Source organism: Danio rerio, chromosome 21 (genome assembly GCF_052040795.2).
Source record: "Danio rerio strain M-AB ecotype USA chromosome 21, GRCz13ab, whole genome shotgun sequence".
Taxonomy (NCBI): Eukaryota; Metazoa; Chordata; class Actinopteri; order Cypriniformes; family Danionidae; genus Danio; species Danio rerio.
In genome coordinates, this window is record NC_141041.1 from 44,687,501 (window position 1) to 44,711,261 (window position 23,761).

The 23,761-nt window shown below is 37.5% G+C and overlaps 1 protein-coding gene and 1 long non-coding RNA gene across 3 annotated transcripts in view; one reads left to right on the top strand and one right to left on the bottom strand.

The window, feature by feature from the left end:
* plrdgb (PITP-less RdgB-like protein) overlaps positions 1-23,761 on the top strand; it is a 236,861-nt gene that overhangs the window by 197,211 nt on the left and 15,889 nt on the right. For both annotated transcript variants that reach the window (NM_131575.3, XM_087300233.1), the window contains 5 exon segments: positions 13,067-13,225; positions 13,384-13,532; positions 19,106-19,222; positions 20,657-20,773; positions 23,353-23,501. In NM_131575.3, coding sequence (NP_571650.3) covers positions 13,067-13,225; positions 13,384-13,532; positions 19,106-19,222; positions 20,657-20,773; positions 23,353-23,501 — 691 coding nt within the window.
* LOC147838958 (uncharacterized) lies at positions 21,291-21,834 on the bottom strand. Its single transcript, XR_015520602.1, has 2 exons — positions 21,736-21,834; positions 21,291-21,655 (listed from the first exon to the last, which is right to left on the bottom strand). It is a non-coding gene; the product is annotated as an uncharacterized LOC147838958 (long non-coding RNA).

Here is a 23,761-nt window from a genome sequence, read left to right on the forward strand (position 1 = left end):
ATGACAACATCAGTCTGAACCTCTTTAATGGCAGTCTATGGGACAGTTGCTAGGGAGCAGTATCTGGTTGTTAGGGTGTGGCTAGAAAGTTAAAAGGCCATCAGTGATTGGTTGCTGGCTAGACTGAGTTAAATGAGCTCAGCCATTAGTCTGTAGGACAGTCTGATGCAGAGTTATGAGCTCACAAAGTTTGATCCCATGTAAAGTCAATGAGAGTCTTTTGCAATGGAAGTCTATGGGACGGTTTCTAGGGTCCAAAAGTGGTTGCTAGGGCGTGGCCAGAAAGTTTAAAGGTGATCAGTCATTGGCAGTTTGATGGTCTGAGTTAAATGAGCCCAGTTAGAATTCTGTGTGACATTCTGATGCGGAGTTATGAGGTCACAAAGTTTGATCCAATGTTACGTCTATGGGATTTTTCCGACGGTCCCGGGACGTTTTTCGGGAAACCGAAAGTCGGATCAGTCGGAAAGGATATAGCAACTCGAGTCAGAATAGTTCGGAGGTCTGACCCGAGTTTGATGGTCATAGCTTGAAAGGCCTAGGACGAGATAGAGTTTAATTTTTAGTCTCAGAAGAAGAATAATAAATATAATAATAAGTTTAATAGGATAACAGTAGTCTGGCTTGCTACACAAGCCAGCCTAATAAATATAATAATAAGTTTAATAGGATAACAGTAGTCTGGCTTGCTACACAAGCCAGCCTAATAATAAGTTTAATAGGATAACAGTAGTCTGGCTTGCTACACAAGCCAGCCTAATAACTAGATTCTTAAAGTTTGAGGACAAACTTTGAGGCAGGCTTGTGAAAGCCTGATGATAATAGTTTATTTAGTTTAAACAGTTTTAAAAAGTATGAAAAGGTGATTCTAGCATTAATTAGCATGATAGATAGATAGATAGATAGATAGATAGATAGATAGATAGATAGATAGATAGATAGATAGATAGATAGATAGATAGATAGATAGATAGATAGATAGATAGATGGTGTGCTAGCATGAGTCAAACAAGCCAACCCCCGCTTCTCTAAGATGTTCTGATACTAAGATATAGCTGCTGTTAAATCGTTGCTAGGTTAGTCTGTTTTGTTGCTATGGAGTTGATTGACAGTTTAGACTGATGATGTATCAAAGCTTCTTGCCAGTATGAACAGTTAAAAGCAACACATGTCTCTATCACACTGCAGCATGACGATATCAGTCTGAACCTCTATAATAGCAGTCTATGGGATCGTTGCTAGGGTGCCGTATCTGGTTGTTAGGGGTGTGGCTAGAAAGTTAAAAGCTCATCAGTTATTGGTAGTTTGGTAGTCTGAGTTAATTGAGCCCAGTTAAAAGTCTGTGCGACAGTTTCATGTAGAGTTATGAGCTCACAAAGTTTGACCCAATGTAAAGTCAATGAGAGTCTTTTGCAGTGGAAGTCTATGGGACAGTTTCTAGGGTCCCAAAAGTGGTTGCTAGGGTGTGGCCAGAAAGTTAAAAGCTCATCAGTTATTGGCAGTTAGGTAGTCTGAGTTAAATGAGCCCAGTTAGAAGTCTGTAGGACAGTCTGATGCAGAGTTATGAGGTCACAAAGATTGGTCCAATGTTAAGTCAATGGGATTTTTCCGATGGTCCCGGGACGTTTTTCGGAAAACCGAAAGTCGGATCAGTCGGAAAAGACATAGCAACCCGAGTCAGACCAGTTTGGAGGTCTGGTGTGAGTTTGGTGGTCATAGCTTAAAAGCTCTAGGAGGAGATAGAGTTTAATTTTTAGTCTCAGAAGAAAAAATAGGATAACAATAGTCTGGCTTGCTACACAAGCCAGCCTAACTAGACAGTAAAGTTCGTCGAGACAAACTTTGAGGCTGGCTTGACAAAGCCTGTTGGTAATAGTTTATTTAGTTAAAAAACAGTTTGAAAAAGTATACGTAGCATGTTATTAGCATGATTCTAGCATAGATTAGCATGTTATTAGCATGAATTAGCATCTTATTAGTACGTTTCTAGCATGGATTAGCATGTTATTAGCATGAATTAGCATGATTCTAGCACGATTTAGCATGTTACTAGCATAATTCTAGCATGAATTAGTGTGTTATTAGCATGATTGTAGTAAAATTAGCATGTTACTACCATGATTCTAGCATGAAGTAGCATGTTATTAGCATGATTCTAGCATGAATTAGCATGTTATTAGCAAGATTCTAGTTTGAACTAGCATGTCACTAGCATGATTCTAGTATGAATTAGCATGTCACTAGCATGAGTGTAGTATGAATTAACATGTTACTAGCATGATTCTAGTATAAATTAGCATGTTATTAGCATGATTCTAGCATGAATTAGCATGTTATTAGCATGATTCTAGTATGAATTAGCATGTCACTAGCATGAGTCTAGTATGAAATAGCATGTTACTAGCAAGATTCTAGTATAAATTAGCATGTTAATAGCATGATTCTAGCATGAATAAGCATGTTACTAGCATGATTCTAGCATGAATTAGCATGTTATTAGCATGATTCTAGCATGAGTTAGCATGTTACTAGCATGATTCTAGCATAAATAAGCATGTTACTAGCATGATTCTAGGATGAACTAGCATGATTCCAGTATGAATTAGCATGTTATTAGCATGATTCTAGCATGATATAGCATGTTACTAGCATGATTCCAGTATGATTTAGCATGTTACTAGCATGAGTCTAGTATGAATTAGCATGTCATTAGCATGATTCTAGTATGAATTAGCATGTTATTAGCATGATTCTAGCATGAATTAGCATGTTACTAGCAAGATTCCAGTATGAATTAGCATGTTATTAGCATGATTCTAGCATGAATTAGCATGTTACTAGCATGATTCCAGTATGAATTAGCATGTTACTAGCATGATTCTAGCATCAATTAACATGTTACTAGCACGATTTTAGCATAAATTAGCATGATTCTAACATGAAGTTAGCATGGTGTTAGCATGATTCTAGCATGAATTAGCATGTGCTAAGGTGTTGCTAGGTGGTTGCTAAGGTGTTGCTAGACGGTTGCTAGGGTGTCCTAAGGTGTTGCTAGGTGGTTGCTAAGGTGTTGCTAGGCGGTTGCTAGGGTGTTTTGAATGGTTGCTAGGTGGTTGCTAAGGTGTTGCTAGGTGGTTGCTAAGGTGTCCTAAGTGGTTGCTAGATGGTTGCTAGGGTATTCTGAGTGGTTGCCAAGGCGTTGCTAGGTGGTTGCTAGGGTGTCCTGAGTGGTTGCTAGGTGGTTGCTAAGGTGTTGCTAGGTGGTTGCTAGGGTGTCCTGAGCGGTTGCTAGGTGGTTGCTAAGGCATTGCTAGGTAGTTGCTAGGGTGTTCTGAGTGGTTGCTAGATGGTTGCTAAGGTGTTGCTAGGCGGTTGCTAAGATGTCCCAAGTGGTTGCTAGGTGGTTGCCAAGGTGTTGCTAGGTGGTTGCTAGGGTATTCTGAGTGGTTGCTAAGGCGTTGCTAGGCGGTTGCTAGGGTGTCCTGAGTGGTCGCTAGGCCCTTACTAAGGCATTACTAGGCCGTTGCTAGGTGGTTGCTAGGCGGTTGCTAGGGTAATTTGGGTGGTTGCTAGGCAGTTGTTAGGGTACCCTGGTTGGTTACTAGGCAAGCCTTACATACATGCTTGATAAAACATTTATACTTAGTAAGCATTTCTAGCAAGTTACAGTACTTGGCTAGTCAATATTAGCATGTAGCTAATCACTGCTAGCATGTGTAGCATTTAGGAAGTTCCGTTTGCTAGAATGAGTCAAACGAGCCAATCTCCAAGTCTCTACGATGTTCTGATGCTGAGATATAGCTGTTGATGAATGGTTGCTAGGGTACTCTTTTGTTGCTATGGGCAAGGTTACAGAGTGCACTTGAATGTGGTTGGCTGTCTAAGTCAAATGAACCAACCCCCATGTCTCTATGACACTGCTATGCAAAGATATGCATCTTGGCCTATTTTAATGAAAGTCTATGGAATCAATTTGGGGGCGTGGCTTTTGAGCTTCATTATCATATTGAGATGCTCATTGGTTATCTGAGTCAGATGAGCCATCCCCCAAGTCAATAGGACACTGCTAAGCAAAGATATGCATGTAGGCCAGTTATTAACATGAGTCTAGTATGAATTAGCATGTTACTAGCATGAATCTAGTACAAATTAGCATGTCATTAGCATGTTTCCAGTATGAGTTAGCATGTCATTAGCATGATTAGCATATGAGTAGCATGTTGCTAGCATGATTGGCATGTCATTAGCATGTTAGAATTATAAGCATTTAATAGCACAGCTAATTACAGTCTATAGGACAGTTGCTAGGGTGCAGTATGTGGTAGTTAGGGGTGTGGCTAGAAAGTTAAAAGGCCATCAGTGATTGGCTGCTGGCTAGACTCAGTTAAATGAGCTCAGCCATTAGTCTGTATGACAGTCTGATGCTGAGTTATGAGCTCACAAAGTTTGATCCCATGTAAAGTCAATGAGAGTCTTTTGTAATGGAAGTCTACGGGACAGTTGCTAGGGTGCAGTATGTGGTAGTTAGGGGTGTGGCTAGAAAGTTAAAAGGCCATCAGTGATTGGCTGCTGGCTAGACTGAGTTAAATGAGCTCAGCCATTAGTCTGTATGACAGTCAGATGCAGAGTTAAGAGCTCACAAAGTTTGATCCTATGTTAAGTCAATGAGAGTCTTTTGTAATGGAAGTCTATGGGACAGTTGCTAGGGTGCAGTATGTGGTAGTTAGGGGTGTGGCTAGAAAGTTAAAAGCTCATCAGTTATTGGCAGTTTGGTAGTCGGAGTTAAATGAGCTCAGCCATTAGTCTCTATGACAGTCTGATGCAGAGTTATGAGCTCACAAAGTTTGATCCCATTTTAAGTCAATGAGAGTCTTTTGAATGGAAGTCTACGGGACAGTTGCTAGGGTGCAGTATGTGGTAGTTAGGGGTGTGTCTAGAAAGTTAAAAGCTCATCAGTTATTGGCAGTTTGGTAGTCGGAGTTAAATGAGCTCAGCCATTAGTCTGTATGACAGTCTGATGCAGAGTTATGAGCTCATAAAGTTTGATCCCATGTTAAGTCAATGAGAGTCTTTTGAATAGAAGTCTATGGGACAGTTACTAGGGTCAAAAAGTGGTTGCTAGGGCGTGGCTAGAAAGTTTAAAGGTGATCAGTCATTGGCAGTTTGATAGTCTGAGTTAAATGAGCCCAGTTAGAAGTCTGTGCGACAGTCTGACGCAGAGTTATGAGCTCACAAAGTTTGATCCAATGTTAAGCCTATGGGATTTTTTCGACAGTCCCGGGACGTTTTTCGGAAAACCGAAAGTCGGATCAGTCTGAGGAGATATAGCAACACGAGTCAGAATAGTTTGGAGGTCTGGAGCGAGTTTGGTGGTAATAGCTTGAAAGCTCTAGGAGGAGATAGAGTTAGAAATTTAGTCTCAGAAGAATAATAATAAAAAAAAAAAATAATAATAAGTTTAAATAGCATTTCAGTAGTCTGGCTTTGACAAGCCAGCCTAATAATATTAAGTTTAATAGGATAACAGTAGTCTGGCTTGCTACACAAGCCAGCCTAATAATAAGTTTAAGTGAGATAACAGTATGTTGGCTTTTCAAGCCACCATAATGAAAGATACATTTTTATTGGATAAGGTATTGCTTGAAAAACAAAAATCAGTGTTGCATAATATCAAAGTACGACTATGAAAGCATGACTTTCTCCACTAGTTAAATTATGCATGCCTTCTAATGGACTAAAAACTGGAAATTGTTGCCTTCTGCTTTATTCAGATTCCTTATGAATATATATTACACATTAAGTGAGCTTTACGCTGGGGAATACTGCACTTTAAACCTTCGTTCTTCTATCTGGAAAATGAATGTTTTTGAAACATCTGGATGACACTAACCTCAATTTCTAACTTTTTCTCAAATACAAGAGTTCATGCGCGATCTCTGATTTATATGCAGTTTTCTGAACTTATGGAACACTTTCTAGTGCACAGCGACTAGACAACATTTTATTTTTAGCCTTTTCACACATTGAATAAAGCCATATTGATCAGTTTAAACTTTTAGCACCCTTTTAGCACTTAAAACACACGTTTATCAGTGATATAAAATTGAACTCACGACCTCACCGTTGTCAATGCCATGAACTACCAGAGCTCTTTAAGATTGTCAGTATTTTGTGGTATTCAGTATTCAGCATCAGAAAATGTGCTCAAATTAGTCCCATTATTCTCTGAAGCTGAGGGGTCAGGTCCAGCTGAACACAGGGTTTTAATGCAAAGCTGTTTCTGAATGTCAGGAGAGAGCAAACACCCATGGAGCAGCTGCTGGGCCTGCCGAGAAATCAAATTAAATCCTTTCACACCATTATTATATATTTAAGTGCCATGAAAATGCAGCTTTGCTTCACAGAAACTGATTTAGCTTTCATTTATGGATGCTAGCAGAACTTTTTAAATGCTCCTGAAGAATTTGGAGAATGTTTTCAGTTTTCAAGCATCAATAAGATGCCTTACTGTACCTGAAAAGGCTTAATATGGCAATTAATTGTTAAAGTCTGTGTGGAATCTAAATGTACAATGTTACAATGTGCTAGTGCACATTGTTATTCTTTAGGTGAACAATTAATCAGTAAGTTCATCTACTGAAAAAGTAATCTTCAATCTAAGTCTGACCATCTGTTTCTGCGTTTGGAGTGGCAATGCCATGTTGATGTCAGTTTAATGGCTTCAGCCACAATATTCTCGAACATCCCAGCATCCACATGACGTCAGGCAGACGTTGTACCCCAACGCCGTGGGCAGTGCTTAATTTGTAAATGAATAATTGCCAGAAAAAAAAAAAAAACAGGAAATAAAAGTTACTGTGACAGACATCTACTACACAATTTCAATTTTAGCATGATGTTACTAAGCAGTTATAAAAATAAAAAAAAAACATCAAATTTCTAAACGTTTTTTTAAATATTTTGTGCAGAATAACATTATGGGTCAACCATGAGTAAAAAAAAACTAAAACATGTAGCTACAAACATAAATCGTATGAAACATAGCTATTAAGTTCACTAACACTACTGAAATTCAATTCACTTCACTATTATGTGCTAAGAGAAAATGATTCACTCAGGCCCTGTTTACACTAATGCGTTTTTGTTTTAAAACGCATAAGTTTCACTACGGTTACGCCGTCCATCCACACTGCACTGGAGTTTTCGAGTGCCGAAAACGGAGCGTTTTGGAATCGCTGAAGAGGCCATGTTCATCCTAAAACGCTGCTGCTCCGTCTCAGTGTGGATGGGGGAAAACGGAGACATCTAAAAAAAAAGGAGGCAGGGCTGCAGACATTCGCCTACCTGATTGGGGCTTTCCTTAATATTAAGTAGCCTAATATTACACAGTTCAGTCCTCCATCCTCTCCTTGTAAGTTCAGACTTCGCAAATTTTGATATGGAAAACAGACTCCCGAGGACACGGGTAAATCTTCAAAGGGAACAATGTACTTTATTACTTCATTCACATCACCCTGGCCAGGTTGTTTCACTTTCTCAACAATAAAATAAAAACATGATTTAATAGTAATCTCTTCTGCTGAATATTTAATAATCGATAACGGCCATTATAAAAGTATAACATAAAATCAGTTTATACATCACAAGAAAATAAAGGCAAGCGATCAGTCAATATGCAGAATGTGCGTGGTTACATTAATTATTAACTTATCTTTGCGCTTAGCCAAAACACGTTACCTGAGAAAAAGTAATAGATTCAAAAGACCAAGTCGGGAATATGTCGTTTGATAAAGACAACAAGATGAATGAAATATTACATTTAACAAATATGTCAGGAGAGAGCAAAAGTGAGATTAGATCCAGCGGGAGATGCATAATGAGCAGTCCGACGAACACAGCTCTCATCTGTGTAGATAGGCTGCAGCGCATGCAAGAGTGTGTGTGTGTGGTCACGTGATATGCGTATCAGTCAGGCCCGTGCAGAGACCGTCCAAAGGGCATGTGCAGGATAAGTTTTTTTTAGAGTGAGTTGGGGGGGGGGGGGGGGGGGGGGGGGTTGGTGGCTGTTGTCGCGCGCGTACTGAAGAGCGGTGTTGTCACGCACATTCTGATCAGCTGTGTAGTCGCGCACATACTGTAAAGCGGGGGAGGGGGGGGGGGTAAACGCGCATACTCAAGAGCGGTGTTGTCGCGCGCCTACCTAAGGGCGGGATGGAGGGTGTGTCGCGTCGCGGGGGCACTTTTGATCATTTTGGAAGGGCACTTTCTATCCAAGACTAAAAAGGGCATGTGCACTGCACAGGTTGAGCCCTATGTGTGCACGTGCCTGGTATCAATCGTTTTGGTGTGGACGGAGAGCTGTTCAGAAACGCTGGGTGAAACGCTAGTGTGAACGCAGATCGTTTTCATTCTAAAATGCTGTTTTAAAACTAAAACCTACTAGTGTAAACGGGGCCTCAGTCTAATCTTCAAGAAGAGCCCACAGTTACTCCTTCCATCATGTTTTATAGCTGACTTGAGATCGCTTTGCTTCTGTTTCCTGCTATCCAGATCCCTGGGCGCAGATCTTCTCGAGATCTCTTTTGATCAGGCTCATTATGTTTGACTGCCTCTTGCATTTTGAAAATATCAATATTATTTAAGTAGGCCACAAAGCCATTATTTATTTTCGCTGCTCATTGCACAGGAAACAATAATCCCCAACCATTGAGAATAACGTAAGAAAGCTGATTGGTTGAAAGTGGCTCGCTGTTTTCCTCAGACTCATTCACATTCTCACATGCAGGTATTCACCATGCAAAAGTTAATGCTGGATCAGTTAAAATAAAAACTGGAACGCAAAACACATACACAGTTAAAGTCAGAATTATTAGCCCCCCTGAGTTTTTAGCCCCCCAGTTTATTTTTTCCCGAAATCTGTTAAACTGAGATATTTTTTTAAAAACATTTCAATAGTTTTAATAACTCATCTCAAATAACTGATTTATTTTATCTTTGCCATGATGACAGTAAATAATATTTGATTAGACATTTTTCAAGACACTACTATACAGCTTAAAGTGACATTTAAAGGCTTAACTAGGTTAATTAAGTTAACTAGGCGGGCTAGGGTAATTAGGCAGTAAAAAGTTATTTTACTGTATAACAATGATTTGTTCTGTTGACTATCGAAAAAAATATAGCTTAAATGGGCTAATAATTTTGTCCTTAAAATGGCTTTTAAAAAATGTAACAACTGCTTTTATTCTAGCCAAAATAAAACAATTAAAACTTTCTCCAAAAGACAAAATATTATCAGACATACTGTGAAAATGTCTCTGTTCTATTAAATATAATTTTAAAAATATTTAAAATAGAAAAATCCAAAGAGGGGCTAATAATTATGACTTCAACTGTATCTGACATTTCCCGGAAGAGGATATAGCAAGATCTGGCTCAAACCAAGCACTGGTCGTAGGACATTGCATTTTTTTTTCGTTTTTTTTTTTCGATTTGAAGTCAGAAACCAATGTCAGGCTGATGCCAGTGTCCAATATCGAACAGCATTTTGGTCACTTCCCAACACAACCTAAAAACAACAAAGCATCAGAGTCTAATGATGTTACAGCTTGACATTGTGTTGATGTTACCAATATGACATCTATCAGATGTTAGATGTTGGTTGCCATAGCTGATGAATAAATGTCAGTATTTGACATCAATATGATGTTGGTTTAAGATGTTGAGTCAATGTTGGATTTTGGTCACAACACAACCTAAGATCAACAAAATATTATCCTTATTGGATGTCAAAATAACACTGTGCTTAAACTCTGGTGACCTAAATCCATCCTAACATTAAAGTCTTATGATGTTGTGTGTCTGCTGGGATGCATCTCTTACCATTAGTTTGCTATGAGGGATGTGCAAAAAAGAAAGTTTTGCTATCTATTCAATATTCAGTTTCAGTTGGAAGTACATCAACATATTGAAGTAAAAGTCTTAGGAACTGCTTTTTTATGCAGACTTTAGTCAAAATATTAATTATGTTCTGCACAAACTACATTTTGATCCTCCTTGTCCATATTTTCCTTGAAATGCAGTCAGTGTAACCCAAAACCTTCAGGGCACTGACTTTTCTTAATGTAGTTACTATAAATCTAAAGGTTATGTTAGAATTATATTTGTTGACTTTAGTCAAACAAAGACACCTATTGTTTTGAAAAGGCTATTGGATCTCGACATCAATCAAGTACTATTTTGTTGAACTAGACCAGGAATTTTCTTTCTTGCCGTTCACAAAAAGTCTGTGTAAATGTGGGGATGTCAGATGTTTGCACAACAAACATGAATGTCAGAAATTTTGGTAACACTTTACAATAAAGTTCATTAGTTAATGCATTTACTAACATGAACAAATCTTGAACAACAGATGTAGAGCATTTATTAATCATATATGAACATTTACTAATGCATTAATAACATCCGAGTCCATGCTTGTTAACATTAGTCAATGCACCATGAGTTAACATGAACTAACAATGAACTACTGTATTTTCATTAACCAACATTAAATGGCATGAACAAATACAGTAGTAGATGTATTGTTCATTGTTTGTTCATGTTAGTAAATGCATTAATTAACATTACCTAATAAACCTTATTGTAAAGTGTGACCGAAATTTTAACTTAGCTGATGACAGGGCCTTAGTTGGTCTGTTGGGACAAACAAACAGGAAAATATTGAATGATTTAGTCTACTTGACCCACATTAAGGCTCTCGAATCTTGGTGTTGCATTAGTCAAGAGATTAATGATGCCAAGTCTAAAGAGTATTATGAATTATGAGTGATAAGTGCAGTTTATTGTGAATCCATTAAATTTGCAATTCAACAAGTTGAAATTGTTATTGAAATTGATCTACTAGTTTGTTTCCTCTATGTAGGTCTTGTAAGAGGCAACATTATCATATGCATTTGTTTATATGACAAAACGTGCTTTTTGACTCAAGAAGGTCCATACTGACTACAAAGCCAGATACTGATAAGATCAGGGCCTGTTGTGTAGATTTTGGGGGTTTTATGGTGTGGTCACATGTTGATTGGTCAGTTTGAATGTCTTGAATGGCTTTAGTCACATGGCCAAGAAATATACAAAATAGTTGGTAAACTCGAGCTCTGTCTCTTTTCCTGCCCTCTCTTTTCCTGGTCTGTTTCTCTCCTGCTCTGCTCCTCTCCTCCTCTGGAGTCTATCTTCTCTGACTCTACTGCAATCAGGCTTTTGGGCCTGCTCTCTTTGTCTCTCTCTCCCTCCCCCTGTGTCTCTGCTTCTACCTCTGGTAACTTTAGGCCCCGTTTACACTAGTAGGTTTTAGTTTTAAAACGGCATTTTAGAATGAAAACGATCCGCGTTCACACTCGCGTTTTACCCAGCATTTCTGAACTGCTCTCCGTCCACACCAAAACGCTGAAAACGCACATCACGCGACCACACACACACACACTTTGGCAATCGCTGGAGCCCATCTACCCAGATGAGAGCTCAGCTAGTCGGACTTCTCATCAAGCATCTCCCGCTGGATCTAATCTCACTATATTTATTAAACGTGATATTTCATTCATCTTGTTGTCTTTATCTAACGACATATTCCCTGACTTTGGTCATTGGAATTTATTACTTGTTCTCAGGTAACGTGTCATGGCTGAGCGCAAAGATAAGTTAATGATTAATGTAACCACGTAGCCTACATTCTGTATATTGACTGATCGCTTGCCTTTATTTCCTATAATGTATAAACTTATTGTATGTTATACTTTTATAATGGCCATTATCGATTATTAAAACTGATATTCAGCAAAAGAGAGGGTATGTTTCATATTTTCACTGAAATTGAAAGGAGGCAGTTGTTATCGGCTCCGTTTTGTTATAAATATCCACACAGTGAAGATGACGCTCATGCAGCACGACGCCTCAACATTTCTGCTGTCTGTTTAGTTGTTAATATTAAAATAAAAATAGGCAGTTCCTTAAATCATGTATACAATTTATTGTTGAGAAAGTGAAACAACGTAGCCAGGGTAATGTGAATGAAGTTATAAAGTACACTGTTCCCTGTGAAGATTGACGCGTGTCCTCGGTTTGTTTTCCATATCAAACTGAGAAGAAGAGACTGCAGCCTTGATCAAACTTGCGAAGTCTGAACTTACACGGAGAAGATTCAGGACTGAACTGTGTGTTAGGCTACTTAATATTGAGGAAAAGCCCCAATCAGAGAGGCGAATGTCTGCAGCCCCGCCTCCGTTTTCAGATGTCTCTGTTTTCCATCATCCACACTGAGACGGAGCAGCAGCGTTTCAGAATGAAAACGGCCTCTCCAGCGTTTTCGAAACGCTCCGTTTTCGGCGCTCGAGAACTCCGGCGTAGTGTGGACGGATGGCGTAACCGTAGCAAAACTTATGCGTTTTCAAACTAAATTTTACATTTAAGCTGGGTTCAATTTATACCATATGTTTTATCATTTCATATTTTATCATTTTATACAGTATTTTGTTATTAATTCAGTTGCAACCATAGAGAATTATTGTCATTAAATCATTTCATTTTCAAGTATTTGTGAATTACTTTTGATTTAACATCAACACTTAATTGTTCCATATAGCAATACAATACAATCACATAATATCAACGCTCTCCCACATTTATAGCTATTAATACTGCCTTTATTTCCGTTTTTGGTATGAGATTGCAGAAAAATGGTTTGACTAGAAATGTTCAGTTTTTTACCATCATGCTGATTACTTTTTAGTCGCTCGGCAGAACTACAGTTCGAACCGCTGTGGTTTAAAGACCGTTCTTACAGTCTTTAGCTTCTTCAGTTTTGTGTTGTTTGTGAATATGTGAATCACTGCACGTTTAGTATGGCTTTTTTGTTTTGTTAATAAAGTTTTTTAAGCAACAAGATCTCCTAGTCATATGCAGTTTTTCATTTTCTTCTTATTGTCTATTGATATTTGAACTGTTTATTTATAGTTTTGCCTTCTCACATTTGTATAAATAAGTTTTCTTTTTTTTTTCTTTCTCCTCAAAGTGGACACGGTGCTCAGACATGTGACAGAGGGTGGTGTTTCTGCGGATGGAGCAGCGGATCAGTGCTATGGAGGAAGTGTGTCTCGCAGAGGCAGTGATCGAGCTGTTCCACTCAGCTCTAAGGGCACTGCCCCGAGCGAGCCTGTTAGCATCTCACAAGGTGAGTCTCCAGAGCACCAAATGTCCTTGAATCTGCTGCTTTCAGGCTCTTCCTATGTTTTATTTATTTCCACACGGAAGTCAGAGTCTTTGATTGATACAGAGATGTGTGTGTGTGTTTCAGTGATGTGTAACATAAATCTTCTCTTTCTCTCTCAGTATGCAGTAGGTGGTGGGGTTCGAAGAGGTTAGATTATGTGCTGTATTGTCCAGATGTGCTCACTACGTTTCCTACAATAGCACTGCCTCACCTGTTTCACGCTTCATACTGGGAGTCCACAGATGCTGTGGCTTTTATTCTTAGACAGGTAAGAACAGATGCTCTTATGCTCTGCTCAAACTGTACAACTTGGGCCATGATTAGTTTGTCTGAGACTAATTTTGGAAATCCTAAATTTCTTATAATACCAGGCTAAAATCTGTGTGATGATTTGTTTATAATGTTTACAGACAGATGATTTAATGGCTACTGTGATCAAATTTTTCCTTCCAATGAAATGTTGTTATTGTCAGAATATATGAAACACTTTGCTGCAGTGTAACTTCTCTTATAAAGATTGTCAAACCAAGAACCAGTAGGAGTCCCGAACCTTATGATGCAATTAGCTTCAAACTTCAAAATAATTAACTTCAAACCATTCAAACTTTTTCATCTGGTTTAATTATCATGGCTCTCTTTAAGCAAAATTTATGCTACAGATTGTTCATTGATACATTTGGTTCATTGTTCATGGGTCGCTGAACGTGTCATAGATGGATGATGTCAAACTTTGGATGAGTCCAGACATCCAGGGGAGTTCTTATGAATTGAAATGTCAAAAGTCATAATGAAAAGACACTTTCATCGGCACAAAATGGTGATGTACTTTCTTATAATAAATTACAATGAAATACAACAGGATTTGTTATCTCTGCTTATAGAAAATGTACATTAAGGTAGCATTCAAACAAACATCTGCAAAGAAACTCAATACAGAAGAACATAACATAACCTACTTCCAGCTAATGTTTGGGAGGTGTTATTGCAGAGCAACACAAACAGTGTGCGGAAGTATAAATGCTTGACTACGTGCACTGTGGGTCACACAGATCGCTCGACGGAGAAGTATAAACAGCCTTAAATGTATTGTGCTGGTAGAGCCAAAGACAATAGCCTAGGGGTTGCCACAGCAGAATGAACCACCAACTTATCCAGCATATGTTTTACGCAGTGGATGCCCTTCCAGCTGCAACCCATCACTGGGAAACACCCATACACTCCCATTTATACACATATACATTACAAAAAATTTAGCTTACCAGATTCACCTATAGCGCATGTCTTTGGACATGTGGGGGAAACTGCACCCAACATGGGGAGAACATGCAAACTCCACACAGAAATGCCATTCGACCCAGCTGAGGCTCGAACCAGCGAACTTCTTGCTGTGAGCCGACAGCGCTAAGCATTGCGCCACCATGCTGCCCCAGGATTATCCATTGATAAAAAAACTATATATATATATATATGTACATGTATATGTATATATATATGTATGTGTGTGTATATATATATATATATATATATATATATATATATATATATATATATATATATATATATATATATATATATATATGTATATGTGTGTGTGTGTGTATATATATATATATATATATATATATATATATATATATATATATATATATATATATATAGTTTTTTCATCAATGGATAATCCTGGGGTATGTATATATGTATGTATATATGTATGTGTATGTATGTATATATATATATATGTATGTGTGTATACTATATATATATATATATATATATATATATATATATATATATATATATATATATATATATATATATATATATATATATTTTATATATAAAATGCTTTTTTGATTTAGGAATTCTTAGATATTTGGACTAGAAACAAGATAAAAAAAATCTAAGTAAGAAAATAGCATTATTTGAAGTGAAAAAAAAATTTGCAAGATGATACTGGTCTAATCTAATTCAATTATATATGCCAAGCTAAAAGTGTCCCCTCCTAGACCCAAAGATCAGCTGAATGGATTCAGAAATGGTAAAACTAAATTGTTTTAATCTAGAAGAGTTGTAAAATGAGCTCTTTTTTTTTTTTAAAAAAAGATCCCATCAGAAAAATAAACCAAATGGCTTGATAGCAGAATGTTTTTTTTTCTTTTTTCATTAACTTACTTCAGATCAGCCAGTAACACTGATGGATATCTGAATGATGCATGTGCTGTTGTTCCTGGTACCTTCAACATCAGCTATAGTCTTGTTAGTTGGGACCTGCTAATAAATCAATCAGTACACTCTCATGTATGGGGAAATATTGGCATAAATCACGTCTTTTTCTCTCTGGTTGTCTGAGTAGATATTGAAGGCTCAAGGGCTTCCTCAGATCTGAATGGGATCAGTAAATGAATGCAGACTGACAATACACAGTAGGATGGGATTTTCATAGTTCGATTCTTGAAATGTGAAGGTCAGCTTTTCAAATGTTTTCAGCTCAAGGGAGCCTGATGCACGGTGGATCAGAGCTCTTGATCACACTGAAGAGCCCTGAACAAGGATTCAAGGTCTGCCTAGTCTGTTCAGCACGACCCAGTTACTGTATGCTGTAACTACACAATCTGTGAACAATAAAGCAGATTCTTCAATTCATGTCTATTCAAAAGGAGCTGTGTATGCCTTGTATTATTTCCTAAAATATTATTATGAATAAATGACAAATATTATATTAAAATGAACATAGAGTATATATACTCACCATTCACATTATTAGGTACTTAGTACCGCATTTTGCTTTTCATAGCCTCTAACAACAGCATTGCCTTAATCCTTTGTGGCATAGATTCAACAAGGTACTGGAAATATTCCTCAGAGATTTCCACGGAGGTCCATATTTACATGATAGCATCACACAGTTGCTGCAGATTTGTTAGCTGCACATCAATAATGCGAACCTCCCATTCCACCATCCCAAAGGTGCTCTATTGAATTGAGATGCGTACACTGTGACACAAAGCTCATATGGTACTAATGGGTCCAAAGTGTCCCAAGAAAATATGCCCCACCGGCCCACCCTGTTAAAAGTGCCAAATTCTGACTCTACCATCCGAATGTCGCAGCAGAAATCAAGACTCAGACCAGGCAACATTTTTCAATCTTTTATTGTCCATTTTCGGTGAACCTGTGGGAGTTGCAGCCTCAGTGTCCTGTTCTTAGCTGACAGGAGTGGCACCCGGTGTGGTCTACTGCTGCTGTAGCCCATCCATCTCAAGTTTGGACGTGTTATGCGTTCAGAAATGAGATGTAATTGGCTGATTAGAAATTTGAGTTAATAAGCAGTTGGAAAGGTGTACCTAATAAAGTGGCTCATATAAATAAGTGTATATATTAGAAGTTATCCACCTAATCTGTTTGTTTTAATGTAAGAAACTGCTGCAAAGAGTTCATTGTGTTTATTCAGAGATGAATCATTAGCTGTTTAAATGAATCAAACTGAATTGTAAACAAAAGTGGTGTCAAAACGCTTGCAAATGCATTTGTGTATGTGTGTGTGTGTGTGTGTGTGTGTATATATATATATATATATATATATATATATATATATATATATATATATATATATATATATATATATATATATATATATATATATATATATATATATATATATATATATATTAAAATCATTATCACATTGATTTGACAAGATTTGACAAGATACATAAAAACCTTATTTTAAACAGGCCACATTAAAGGAAAATAATTGTTAAGTTTTTTCTTTTATTATTTTGTAACACTTTTCATTTTTAAATTATTTTATATTGATATAAAAAAATTAATATTATTTATAAAATCGCATATGCAAACATTTTAAAATAATGGTCCATTAATGTATTTATTAAGATGAACAAGCAATTAGTAATAAAGTTATTACAGTATTTATCAATCTTTGCTAACATTAGTAATGCTATAGAACTTATATAATATTACTTCATGTTATTTCATATTATCTTACTATGCATTAACTAATGTTACTAGCACAGCTTTGTATTTCAATAATGCATTTGTAGTTAAAGTTGAACTATGATTATAGATTTTATATAATTTTAGAAAAAAACATTAACTATTTGACAATTATTCCTAGTTATTCCTAATTCTTCCAAGTGTTACCTTATATTTATATTTTATTAATTAATATAAATTAAGAATTACATTAAGCGGCATGTTGGCTCTGTGGTAAGCATTGTTGCCTCACAGCAGGAAGGTCGCTGGTTCAAGTTCTGGCTCGGCCAGTTGGCATTTCTGCCTGGAATTTGCCCAGAAACTCCTGTGTTGGCGTGGGTTTCATCTGGGTGCTCCGGTTTCCCCTACTAGTCCAAAGACATGCTTTACAGGTGAATTGGATAAACTAAATTGCCCATAGTGTACATGTTTGTCTAGGTGTTTTCCAATATCGGGTTGTGGCTGGAAGGGCATTCGTTGTGTAAAACATATTCTGGAATAGTGGAGACCTCTAAAATAGAGACTAAGCCAAAGAAAAATAAATAAATGAATGAAGAATTACATTAAATATTTGATTAAGTATATATTTTATTAACCTTATTTCTAATTTGTTATCAAAATTTATATTATTTTAATTACAGTGTGTTATAATTACAAATAGCTGCTTATTCATTACTGTACATATGCCTGTAACAGGACATTTGTACTGTAGTTCTGTCATGATTGCTCTCTCACAAACTCACAGGAATTATCAAAACACGTATTTATGTAACACTCACTGGAAAAACTGGCACACCGACACACAGGAATCATGGGGTGGAAACAACATGGAATGACATATAAAACCAGACCAAGGACTGAACCAAGTATAAATACACAGTACATCATTGAACTAATTACACACAGGGGTGAGACACAGGTGAAATTCATTAAACTAACTAGAGGCGGGAAAACAGAACAAAGGAGCACATGATCATAATGAAAGCACATGGAACACTGGGCATGGGAAAAGACAAAGCACATGGACACAGGAACCCTGACAAGTTCAGTTTATAGGCTCAAAATATTCCCCTGCACTTTTTGAAAGCTGAACTGAACCACCATGAGCAAATATGGCAGAATTAAAATCACACACTTACAGCTGCACAAGCCAGGCAACTTCCATTGAGGCGAATGGCAATGCTAATAAGCAGCTTTCTGCAGATATTTTATACCTTCTTGAATAAGATTCACGTGAACTGATAGTGAGTCACTAGTCTAGTCTCTTAGAGAGCTCTACAGAGACGCTGAGTCAAACAAAGAGCTGCCTTCTAAACAAACAGCAGAAAAAAGAAGGCCAAACAGCACAGACTATGCAATAATACTGAAATGCGTCATCCGGTGACTATATTAGGAAACATGAAGAAGTGCATTGATCCAGTCAAAAGATAAGACGAAATGCTAACGAAAGGCTAATGTGTTCAGAGTATGTTGAATAATGCCTCGCTGGCAAGGACACAGACTCGTGGGAGCGGATTCAATAACATGTAATCAAGAATTACACTTGCTTGTGAACACAACGAATGTATATTATAGAAGAAATTGAGAATGGAAACAATAAATGGATGTTTTTTATTTGTCAGTCAGCTCAAACTCTTGAAGAAACATATAATATATCACACATAATATATCATTTAAATCTGTAAATAGAAATTCAATTTGGATAAACTCTTAGCAAAAAAGTCATTGTTAATTGTTTATTTAAACTGAAAATAAAATGTTTTAATGGAGTCTCTCCTACGTTTATTATTAACTTAGACAAAGTCTTAGGATTGAATTTGATCATTTTCATTGGCTTTTTCTTATCAGGTAATGCGGTGTGACTGTCTGAAAGCCGGAGAGGCTGATTGTTCGGACGCTATTCCCATCTCTCCATCCAGTCCCCGAGAGAAATGGCTTCGCAGACGGACGCATGTCAAACTACGGGTGAATATCTGTAGAGCTCATCTTCAATTATTCTAATTGATGAAACCATGTTAGACAGAGTGTATGTTTCCAGAATCAAGCACTCGGATCTATTAAGCAACTAGGAAATTGATGAAATTTGGTACATTCATTGGAATGATTCACAGTAGAACCCTGATTAACCATCAGTGTCTCTAGAACCAACAGTATAGCACCACCACCATCTCAAAAATTGACTTTTATAACTTCTTTTACCTAGACAAAACAACATGCTGACCACATTATAGCTTACAGTGCTCAGCATATATAAGTACACCCCTCACAAATATATCTTTTAAATATTTTTAATAGGAAGCTATGCAATATTATATTTGTGCATATACATTAGATTAGTTGGTACTAAAGCCAAATCTGGAGCTTAATTAATAAAATAACTTAGGATAACAGTACAAAATCTAGTACAGCCAAATTTATGTTATGGAAAAAATTTTAAATACAACATTTAAAAAAAGAGGAAAAATCAAGAGAAGCAAAAAAATTGAAAGGATTAGTTGAAATTTTGTTGGTGGTAATTTTTAAGTACAATGTTTTGCTTAAATTTAATCGTATTGTCTTCCAATTTCTAAATATGTTTGGTCACTGGGGCGAAGCAGTGGCGCAGGTAGTGCTGTCGCCTCACAGAAAGAAGGTCACTGGTTCAATCCTCGCCTCAGTTGGCGTGTGGAGTTTGCATGTTCGTTTGCGTGGGTTTTCTCCGGGTGCTCCGGTTTCCCCCACAGTCCAAAGACATGCGGTACAGGTGAATTGGGTTGCCTAAATTGTCCGTAGTGTATGACTGTGTGTGTGGATGTGTGTGTAGATGTTTCCCAGAGATGGGTTGCAGCTGGAAGGGCATCCGCTGCGTAAAAACTTGCTGGATAAGTTGGCGGTTCATTCCGCTGTGGCGACCCCGGATTGATGAAGGGCCTAAGCCGACAAGAAAATAACAAATAAAAATAACGAAGTGACTTGCAGATCAAATGCTAGTTAGCGCTAATCAAACTCTCCACTCAAACTGTTGGAGGTTTTACATAACTGATGCTAGTTAAAGTTTTATCGTGTTGATGCTCGTCTACTGCATATTTAACCTGCCAGTGCAGCTTCTGATTCCTTTTTCAGACTCTTTCAAATGCGCCCCATACTGTCAACATGAAATCCTTAGAGAGCTCTTGTCAGGTATTTCCATGTTCCCTAACGAAGTTGCAAGACTGTGAAGTGCAAGACAGAAGTGAGTTACTAAGTCTTGCAGTATATGTACATGAAAAATACACCACTGAGCTGGAGAATCATTCAAACTTTTCTGATTTAACTAGCATTCAAGGTGCTTACATGAAGTAACACACAGCACTGTGTCAGTTCTTAGGAGCAGAGCAGATTTTAAGTCAGTGCTGAGCAAACTTTTGTGTTCGTTAACAGAACATAACAGCCAATCACAGAGTTCATGATGTCATCGTGACAGAAGATGGGCCGCAGACGCTGGTGGGACGCTTTATGTATGGACCTTTGGACATGGTCACTCTAACAGGAGAGAAGGTGAGAAATGACTCCTTTTTTGATGCTATGTGTGTCAGAATTGTGGACAAGTAGAGGAGTGATCGCGCGAGTATTAAACTAATAAGGTTGAGAGGGAGACTGGTCACACTTTACAATAAGGTTGATTAGTTAATGTTAAGTAATGCATTTACTAACATAAACAAACAATGAACAATACATCTACTACTGTATTTGTTCATGTTAGTTAACGTTAGTTAATGAAAATACAGTAGTTCATTGTTAGTTCATGTTAACTCATGGTGCTAATGGTGAACTCATGGTGAACTAATATTAACAAGCGTGGACTTGAATGTTAATAATGCATTAGTAAATGTTCAGTTATGATTAATAAATGCTGTGTTGTTCATGATTAGTTCATGTTAGTAAATGCATTAACTAATGAACCCTATTGTAAAGTGTGTAACACCACCTCTATGCATGCAAGATGTTACACTGAGGGAGTTCACAGAATTTTTATTTCACACATACTGAAATTAAAATAAACTTCACAAGCCTGTTTTTCCCTTTTTCCTTCTTGTTTAATTTCTCTACATGTGTATACAGTATTTAGTCCACATAAACAAAAGTAATCAATATCCAAAACCAAGCAGTCATTGAATGTAAACAGTCTGTGTAAATGATATAGATGGTTGGGTGGATGTTGGGTAGATGGATTTGAGTGCGATGCAATAAGATCCACTTCCTCACACTGGGAAAACGGTAGTATGAGGAATTTAAGAGTCACTGACCGTCATTCCACGTGTACACATATAGTTCATTTGCCAATGAGAAGCATAAAGAACGTTGAAACCAAATCATTGCAGTCCATTGAAAGCACCAACAAACACCTCATCTGAACATCTCTAGGACAACAGGTCCTGTCTACATAAGAAATAAACATAGGGCAAATCACAACCAACCATTGAAAATACTTTCAAACTTAAAACGTATTCAATACTCACATTTGAGCAGCAACAATAATGTTCTCAAAACAATCAGAACCGGAGTGGGTCGGTAGCCTCAGTTCACCATGTGGTTCCCTCTACCAAACACGACTCACTTGCTCTATGGTGAGCTGGAATATATCCAGTTCTCACTCCCCTCTAGTGCAACCTAGTGGCCTGTAGTAATATTGCAACCAGTGCTTCTCACATCACAAGAAACTAAAACAACAATTAAAGCATGTAACGTTTGTTCGTTACAAGTGTTACCGGGAGACTTTTAGTAGAGCTGTAGCAGGACATAGTGAAATCAATACTGCGGTAATCCTGAGATTTTAAAGAGCCCCTATTATACATGAAATAGGGTGATATTTTGGTTGCAAGGGTCTCCAACAACAGTCTTGTATGCATGCAAGCTCAAAAAACACTTTCATAGTCTTAATATAAAATAATCTGCCTTTATTTTTATCTAATTATCCCAGCGACTCCCATATGAATCGTTCAGTGATTTGTTTGTTCCCAAACCCCTCCTTAGCTCGAAGCTTATCTGCGCTGATTTGACCTGTGACAGCCGATACATAGAATGCATATTAAAGAAACAACTTCACATTAGTTACTAACACCATAGTACAGCGTACCTGGTTCTTACCAGTGTTATCAGGGCCAGTGTGTCCATAGAATAATGAGGGCGGCGTCCGCGAACCCCTCACCTCCACCCCCGCCTGTTTATTCAAGTAGATAAACAGCACAGTGATAGACAAGAATGAAGCAGATCTCCCTTTCAACAGTAAGAACTTGCGTTATTTGATATATTTGCTGTGAAGCTAATTAAAGCCTTTCTGCAATGATGAGTCACACAATGTAGTTATAACTTGCACATGCACAAACACACACTTTTAGCTTTCGACCATCCCGTTAATGAACAAAATAAACTTGATTTGTATCCACAAACCAGGTTTGAAATATTAATTGTACTGACACCATGTGGCTGTGGTGAAGAATTACAGCAGTTTTACTGTACTTATTACAAACGTGCACTGTTTTAAAAATGTTTTACACTCATTCTTGAGGTGCAGATGATCACAGAGAGCTGAACAGATCTTTTAATCCCAGTTGCTTTGTGCACGTCCTGTCTTGTGGATATTATACGCCCTACTACGGAGTCATGCTAATACGCTACTGTCAATCAATTCAGTGGGCGGGGAAACCGCACTCCTACATCATGTTGTGGTGGGCCTCACCGGATCCTGTTTTGACATCAGGCAATTTTTAAAAAAGAGACCTATTGTGTTTCTATCACTCCAATATGACAGTGGACACTATACATACACACAGTTCTGTCCAAAAAGTTTACAAAAAATGAGTTTCATCATAGTTGCCCTTTAAGTTATTTGAAATATTGAAGTAGACATTTGACTTTAATATGTGTTAATTAAATAAATGTTAACTGTTAATAAATATATATGATACGGACACAAAAAAAGAGGCTTCCTCTCTGACCCACTGTGCCATATGAAGTATAATGCTTTAAAACCAAACAGGTTTGAAACAAAACTACTGTAGAACAGTTTGATTCTCCCTTGTGGGTAGCTGGCACTAAACAGCCTTTATTAAATCTCTTGTTGATGTGTTTCTCAGGTGGATGTGTTTTTAAAGACTCAGTCTGGGTCTGGCCGCTGGGTGCTGTTCGACACTGTGGTGACCAGCAGCAGTGGACGCGTGTCCTACACCATTCCTGATAATAAAAGACTGGGGGTCGGTGTTTACCCCATCAAAATGGTGGTCAAGTAAGTATTCACGTTCTCATTACAAAACTTACTTTCAGAGTCACATTGAAATATGTGTGTACACTGTTAACCCTTACCAGGCTTTTTTTACAGTATAATACTGGCAAAACTGTTGCCAGCTATTCACTGTAATGATTTGGTTACAGTGAGTAACTGGCAACAGTGTTGCCAGTGAATTACTGTAACTTTTTTTTTTTTTTCAATTCAGCTTTATTTGTATAGCGCTTTTACAATGTCGATTGTGTCAAAGCAGCTTCACA